The sequence below is a fragment of the Diaphorina citri genome, unplaced genomic scaffold (assembly GCF_000475195.1).
Source record: "Diaphorina citri unplaced genomic scaffold, Diaci psyllid genome assembly version 1.1 scaffold360, whole genome shotgun sequence".
In the NCBI taxonomy this organism is placed as follows: Eukaryota; Metazoa; Arthropoda; class Insecta; order Hemiptera; family Psyllidae; genus Diaphorina; species Diaphorina citri.
The window spans coordinates 202,683-209,934 of record NW_007377795.1 but is presented as its reverse complement, the minus strand read 5'-3'; the positions used below and the strand labels follow the sequence as shown (position 1 = coordinate 209,934).

At 38.1% G+C, this 7,252-nt stretch overlaps 1 protein-coding gene across 1 annotated transcript; it reads right to left on the bottom strand.

The window, feature by feature from the left end:
* Nucleotides 1–265: 265 nt before the first annotated feature.
* On the bottom strand, nucleotides 266–5,747 carry LOC103508032 (short-chain dehydrogenase/reductase family 16C member 6-like). Its single transcript, XM_026822752.1, has 5 exons — nucleotides 5,686–5,747; nucleotides 5,290–5,452; nucleotides 4,625–4,801; nucleotides 1,674–1,804; nucleotides 266–351 (listed from the first exon to the last, which is right to left on the bottom strand). The coding sequence occupies exons 2-5, from the start codon at nucleotides 5,437–5,439 to the stop codon at nucleotides 285–287; spliced, it is 525 nt and encodes a 174-aa protein (XP_026678553.1). The 5' UTR covers nucleotides 5,440–5,452; nucleotides 5,686–5,747; the 3' UTR covers nucleotides 266–284.
* Nucleotides 5,748–7,252: the final 1,505 nt, after the last annotated feature.

The following is a 7,252-nucleotide window of genomic DNA, read 5'->3' as shown; positions in this document are numbered from 1 at the left end:
GGGCAGAGAATTGGTTCGTGTTCGTGGTAAAATATGTAGAAATCCATTAATTCCTTGGAGTTATGGTCGGGTTATCCGAAATCCACCCCCGTATCCAACAGTTCTCGAATGATTTGTGACGATTTTCTCGGCAACATCCTGAAAACAGGATTAGGAAATTCATAGAGAAAATATTAAGTTTAGAGATAGTGAAAGTAAAGGAAAAAAAATTGAAATAAACCAACTGTTTATATGTCGTGGTAAAATATGTAGAAATCCATTAATTCCTTGGAGTTATGGTCGGGTTATCCGAAATCCACCCCCGTATCCAACAGTTCTCGAATAATTTGTGACGATTTTCTCGGCAACATCCTGAAAACAGGATTAGGAAATTCATAGAGAAAATATTAAAGTTTAGAGACAGTGAAAGTAAAGGAAATGAAAATTGAAATCAACCAACTGTTTATATGCCTGTAAACCTGTTTGTTCCGCGATAACTCTTGGAAATTTCCTGATTTTGGCCCTACCGTACCATAGATCGTAGGAGCTCTCTTTCAGTGTGAACTCTACAGTTTACCGAACTAATAAGTAGAAAAAATGCTGATTCTTATTTAATAAGACCGCTGCCTTCCTCACTCAAAGGAAATCCCTCGCTATTCAGCGGTGGAATTCGGCAGCGGCCATGGGAACTCTACTAGATTCTTCAAAATTAGAAGAGATTTTTTATGTCATAAAGTTTTATAAAGACACCATTGACTTCAAAATGCTGATTCTTATTTAATAAGACCGCTGCCTTCCTCACTCAAAGGAAATCCCTCGCTATTCAGCGGTGGAATTCGGCAGCGGCCATGGAAACTCTACTAGGTAGATTCTTCAAAATTAGAAGAGATTTTTTTATGTCATAAAGTTTTAAAAATACACCATTGACTTCAAAATCACTGCTGCGATCTGTTAGACTTTTTTTGAAATTTGTTGATTCTGAGAGGTTCTCTATACACTTGGCAACACTTTGTGATAGAGAGTTGTCACTTTGTTTGGAATTTAAGAAAAATATTGCCATTTCTGACGTGAAAACCAGCAGGTGTCTTCAGAGGAAGATTTTGTGATTTTCAAGGTAAGTTTTGATGTATTTCCGTAAATATTTTTACTGTCGCAAAAAATATGGTCCTATTTCTTGTTCTTTCATAAATAAGACAACGCAAACAGATTTACTTCAATTAATATAGCAACTTAGCAAAACGCCAATTTGTTTGTGTATCACAGATGATACACCATGCACTGAGAGTCATGCAAATCAGACATCAGAGATACAAAACTTGTGCTTTTCATTGGTCCGTGTGTGTGTCTGTCTGTCTGTAAACAAAATATCTCGAGAACGGTAAGAGCTAGAGACTTAAAATTTGGTATGTAGTTGTCAAATGTGACAAGGATGCGACACAAAACCATAGGTGCTGCGGTTGGCGGTATTTAGGCCGATTTTTGACGGTTTTCCACCGCTTTTGGCGTTTTTCCTTTAGGGAACTTACTGCATGGTGTAACATATATGACACACTAAGGTTTTACCGGTATATCTCGGTTAAAAAAAAAGATAAAAAAAAATTAAAAAGAATGGGTATCTTAGAATTCTCTAAGGCAACACATATATTTTTTTCGGCAAAAAAGAAAAAATCATGCACTTAAGGGTTAATTCCTACCTCAATAGTTTACTGTAGAGGAGCGCATTCTCCGGTATGCTAATCTCGGCAGCATTCCGTCGAACTCCATTGATAATTAATCTGGCGGCCTCCCCGGGATCCATTGTGTTGAAGTAACTTGAAATTCTGCAAACAGAAGTTATGGTTCATTGTAGATATACCTACCTAAATATTAAACAAATTAGAAGTCTAAGTCTAATAAAATTGGAAAAAATTCCCATTTTCATTTCAACCTAACATCCCCAATTTCTTTTTCTTATTTTCTTTCCCATCTAACGATCTAACTCTAACATAAAAGGTTTCTTCTTCTTCTTCTTCTCCGTAACATGGCGAGTGTCATACACACATAAATTAAGCCATTTGTAACAAATGAATCTTAATGACCTAATGTGAATGACTTTTCCTTCATGTCAGCATGCTTTGATTAAGAATAGGTAACTAAACTTTGCAAGTCATTGTTATTCAACCACGTACATAACTCATCGCGTATGAAAAGGTAAAAACTTAAAGTGCTCCGACTACTTTAGGAAAACTACTAATTCCGTGTGATGTGTAATGGTGATGATTTGATGACCTTATGTTGAGCGAAGGCAAATAGCAAATCCTAAAACCGACTAGACTTCCCAAATTACTGAAATAGCCAGTTCGTCAGTTTCTTTGTTTTTATTGCCATTGTCCATATTAGTCCAAAAATAAAAAGAACATGAAGATAAATCCGGCATAACATTAATGATAGTAGGTACCTACAATACATAATTATATGACTACCTACTTATATAATAGTTCTTCGTTCTTCTCCTCCGCCTTTTCCCGTGTACAGACGGAGTCGGTGGTTTTCTTCAGCCTCTCAATCAGCCCTACGGTGATTGCTTTGGGCTGACATTCGGTTTTGGCTACAAAAATCTTACGTACGTGTATGTAGTCTCAATGGACTTCTAAGTCAAATGATATTTCGAAGAAAACTTACGTTACAGATGTTTTTATGTCCTCCATAAAGTGAAAAACCAAAGCAAGGGACGTTAAAACAGTCCATCTTCTTGTACTCTTCAGCTTACCACTAGACACAAATAGCAAATCCTAAAACCGACTAGACTTCCCAAATTACTGAAATAGCTAGTTCGTCAGTTTCTTTGTTTTTATTGCCATTGTCCTTTCCATATTAGTCCAAAAATAAAAAGAATATGAATATAAATCCGGCATAACATTAATGACAGTAGGTACCTACAATACATCATAATTATATTATGACTACTTATAATAGTTCTTCTCCTCCGCCTTTTGCAGTGTACAGACTGAGTCGGTGGTTTTCTTCAGCCTCTCAATCAGCCCTGGCGTGATTGCTTTTGGCTGACATTCGGTTTTGGCTACAAAAATCTTACGTACGTGTATGTAGTCTCAATGTACTTCTAAGTCAAATGATATTTCGAAGAAAACTTACGTTACAGATGTTTCTATGTCCTCCATAAAGTGAAAAACCAAAGCAAGGGACGTTAAAACAGTCCAACTTTCACCCACCCTCTTGTACTCTTCAGCTTACCACTATCAAAGCATCATGAACACAATATTTGCCGTTGTGTTTGATTCGATCAAATTTGGGTTCGAAGTGTTTTTCCTCCTCATCAAGTCAATCTTTGCGGTGATCTTCACCATGATTGGAGCTCTGTTCCCTACCAGACGCAAATCGGTGCGCGGACAAACCGTTCTGGTAAGTTTTAGCATGCGATAGGTACCTGCATAGGATTTCGTTTAGATTTAGGTTTATTTTTTAGTAATATAAGTTTTAGTTCTAAGGTGTAGATTTAAGAAAATTGTGAACACCGAAAGGTAAAAAATACAATAAAATATATTATTAGGTATAATCGTTCGCAGGAAGAAGGGCCTACGAGTATGTCATGTTTGCTACTAACTAATGCCCTTTATCCTAAGAACGATTGAAAGGTTATCTATGTACCTACCTTGTGTATCTTCGTCAATACTTCTGGTTTCATGGGTCACCTGTAGGGAATCCTGGGATTTATTTTCGATTTCGGGATCCCCGGGATCGAAGGACAATAATCCTGGGATTGGATTCCCTAGCTCACCTGGCGTCCAGGTTCGAATAGTAAATAAAACATGGAAATCCATCCTCGATTATTTGTGAATTTTACTTTGACCATATTTACGAGTAGGTATTATACTAATAACAGAGCTCTAAATGGTTCACAGATTAGGTTGCTATTAAATTCGCCTAGTGGTTATCTTCCAGCTTCCACTCAAGAGATACATAATAGTGAAGCCTGTGAAGCCTTCAACTTGTGCATTGGATTTAATATTTGTGTTTTGCACTATATCTTAGTGTTTCTGATGTGTGTATTAGGTATACCTAACATTATGATTGTCCATAATGTCCATTGTGTAACATTTTTACAGGATGTTACCAAAAGATCTGAGACACTCGTGGCGGGATCTGTTTCATACCAACATTGAAGTTATGGTGGACAACAGCACAACCAAAGTGTGAGGATAAAATCACTTGAAACGAGAAGTTTGACGTATTTTATCATGACGTGACGTAAACCCATTTTACATGGGCTAAGTCTTTACATACATGGGCCCATTTTACATGGGCTTTACCAACACCAGCGATAAAAATTGATAATGTTACAAGGTGGATTTAAACAACGCGAGGCCCCCCCCCCGGGGGGGGGGGGAATCGAACCCGCGGTCTAGCGCTTACACGGTAGACGCGCTACCAACCTAGCTAACTAGGCTGGTTATGGCTAATAGAAAGGTGAAAATGAAAAGTTGAAACCCGAAAGTCGTCTTTTTGGGAAAATCATTTCTTCTGGTTAGAAAATTTGTATGAATGCCTGGAAATTAGTTCAAGTATGCAATGTGCCTAGTATAAACGAGCAAAAAGTTTTCCCCTCAGTTTTTCTGCAGCCTGCCTAATTTCTTTGACTTTTACTTACGTCTGCCCGGCTAGTGACGTCACAAGTAAAAGCAAACGCTTTCCCATTCAGATGCTTTGTCTCATTTACTGTCGCCTGGTTTAATTTCTCATCGATGTCCCAGCAGATAACTTCGGCTCCATGACAAGACAGCTGGAGAGCCAACTCTCGGCCTATTCCCCGACCTGTTCCTATTACCTGTGAAATAAGGGAAATGTTTCATCATTGTCTGGACTGATCCCGTGGCGGTTTCCTAGATCTAGAACAAGGATTGTGATGCTGATGCTGTCGGAAACGTTAAAAACAGTAACATCATTGCCTATTTTTACATGTGAGGCAGTTGTCTTACTACCTACTAAATCAGATCAGACTTTTATCTAAATTCCCTATGAGCTATAATTTCATATGCCTCGCCTTTTAGTTCGGATTTCAAGTTTTCAGCCAGCCTAGTCAGCTTGGTCGGTAGCGCGTCTACCTTGTAAGCGCTAGGCTGCGGGTTCGATTCCTTCTCAGGGCGGATTTTATCCTGAACGGGTTCGTTCTTGGAAAGGCTGGTTTTCTCCCATCCTGTCTTCCTTCTCTCTTCGAATTCGGGACGATAAGACCTTAGCCATTACGGTTCCCTCTATCAAACCTCTTCAAAAAATAAAACCAAAATAAATAATAATAAAATAATGAAAGTTTACCAGAACTCGTTCTGTGTTGAGCCGTTTCAAAGGCTTCGGATGAACACAGCGGTAAGCCGACTCCAGAAAGGCGAGAAATATTTTCACCCCCAGGCAATAAAGCTCAATGAGGAGTCCCGCTGTCGAGTATATACTGCTCACGAACAACATGGTTTTGGTCTTACTGAAATGAGAACCCACAACGATCTTTTAGATTCAGAATACGTAGAATGGAATATACCTTGTTTAGTTTATCCTCCTGGGGTAGGATTGAAAAGTCCCTTCACCCCCGCAGTCTGAACAAGGTCGCATATATTTTGATATATTATTTGGAACACATAGTCACATACCTATATTACAATAAAATTAGAGTAAACAAACACACTGGATTAACTGACGAATCGATTTCACACTTACCACTTCTCAGATTTTCAGTCCAATCAGGAAAACATTTCAGCAAAATTCAGTCGTGCTTGGTTCTCACACTTTGGTTGTGCTGTTGTCCACCATAACTTCAATGTTGGTATGAAACAGATCCCGCCACGAGTGTCTCAGATCTTTTGGTAAAATCCTGTAAAAATGTTACACAATGGACATTATGGACAATCATAATATTAGGTATACCTACCTAATACACACATCAGAAACATTAAGATGATTTACCTCGGGAAAGATGAACTCGTAATTGTCATGTGCCTTAGTGTCAACAAGTGGGTTATTTACACGTCTGTTTTGCCTTAGTACAATAGATAAACATTAGAATTGAATGAAAAGTAATAAAATAAAATTGAATATTTACCTCGGGAATGATGAACTCGTAATTGTCATGTGCCTTAGTGTCAACAAGTGGGTTATTTACACGATACACGTCTGTTTTGCCTTAGTATATTCCCACTAATTGCTAACGTACCTACGTCGAGATAAAGATGTAATATTTCCACACCAATATCAAGCACAACTGACTAATATTGTATAATTGAATATAGAATACTTTAGACTTGCCAATGCTACGACGTATGCTTGGCAAGGCCGAATTAATAAGCCCGAGCTGGAGACAGTTGGACGTAAAGAGCGATTAGTCTATTGGGAGATTATGGGCGTAGAAGGACTACAAGGATTTATCTACCAGAGGGCAGGAATTTCCAAACTGATTTGTACTGCGCCCGTCCTATTAAAATGAAAGCAAAAGCCTTCCACGCCCTCCTCCCTAATACCTACATTGTAGAGTTTGTTTGTTTGTTTTTTTTTTTTACGTTTGTTAAGCAAAAGAATGGTCCGTTACGGCGGTTGTTCGGCCCAAGTTTTTAAAGGATCGACCTTTGATCGAGTAAATCTCATTCTCGAAGTTTGAAAGAATAAAGACTAGTTTGAAAGAATAAAATCTGAAAGAATAAATCTAAAAAGAATAAAATCTTAGCATAATGTATCTAAATCTAAGCTTGAGACTTGTCTCACATTGGAAGGTCACGCGTCTATGCTTCTGTGAGGCAAGCTTGAAACTCCAATCCTCTACAGTCTATTGGGAGATTATGGGCGTAGAAGGACTACAAGGATTTATCTACCAGAGGGCAGGAATTTCCAAACTGATTTGTACTGCGCCCGTTCTATTAAAATGAAAGCGAAAGCCTTCCACGCCCTCCTCCCTAATACCTACATGGTGGAGTATGTTTGTTTTTTTTTTTTTGTTTTTTTTTTTTTACGTTTGTTAAGCAAAAGAATGGTCCGTTACGGCGGTTGTTCGGCCCAAGTTTTTAAAGGATCGACCTTTGATCGAGTAAATCTCATTCTCGAAAGTTTGAAATAATAAAGACTACCTAGTTCGAAAGAATAAATCTAAAAAGAATAAAATCTTAGCATAATGTATCTAAACCTAAGCTTGAGACTTGTCTCACATTGGAAGGTCACGCGTCTACGCTTCTGTGAGGCAAGCTTGAAACTCCAATCCTCTACAGAGTCTACAATATGATACTTATTATGATACATG

Bases quoted from the DNA above. Each gene is read 5' to 3' on its own strand.
- LOC103508032 (XM_026822752.1), bottom strand. From the start codon at position 5,439: ATGTTGTTCGTGAGCAGTATATACTCGACAGCGGGACTCCTCATTGAG. The intron at 4,802-5,289 runs GTAAACTTTCAT...CTTATTTCACAG, and splicing joins TCAACACAGAACGAGTTCTG to GTAATAGGAACAGGTCGGGG. The intron at 1,805-4,624 runs GTAAGTAAAAGT...ATAACTTCTGTT, and splicing joins ACGTCACTAGCCGGGCAGAC to TGCAGAATTTCAAGTTACTT.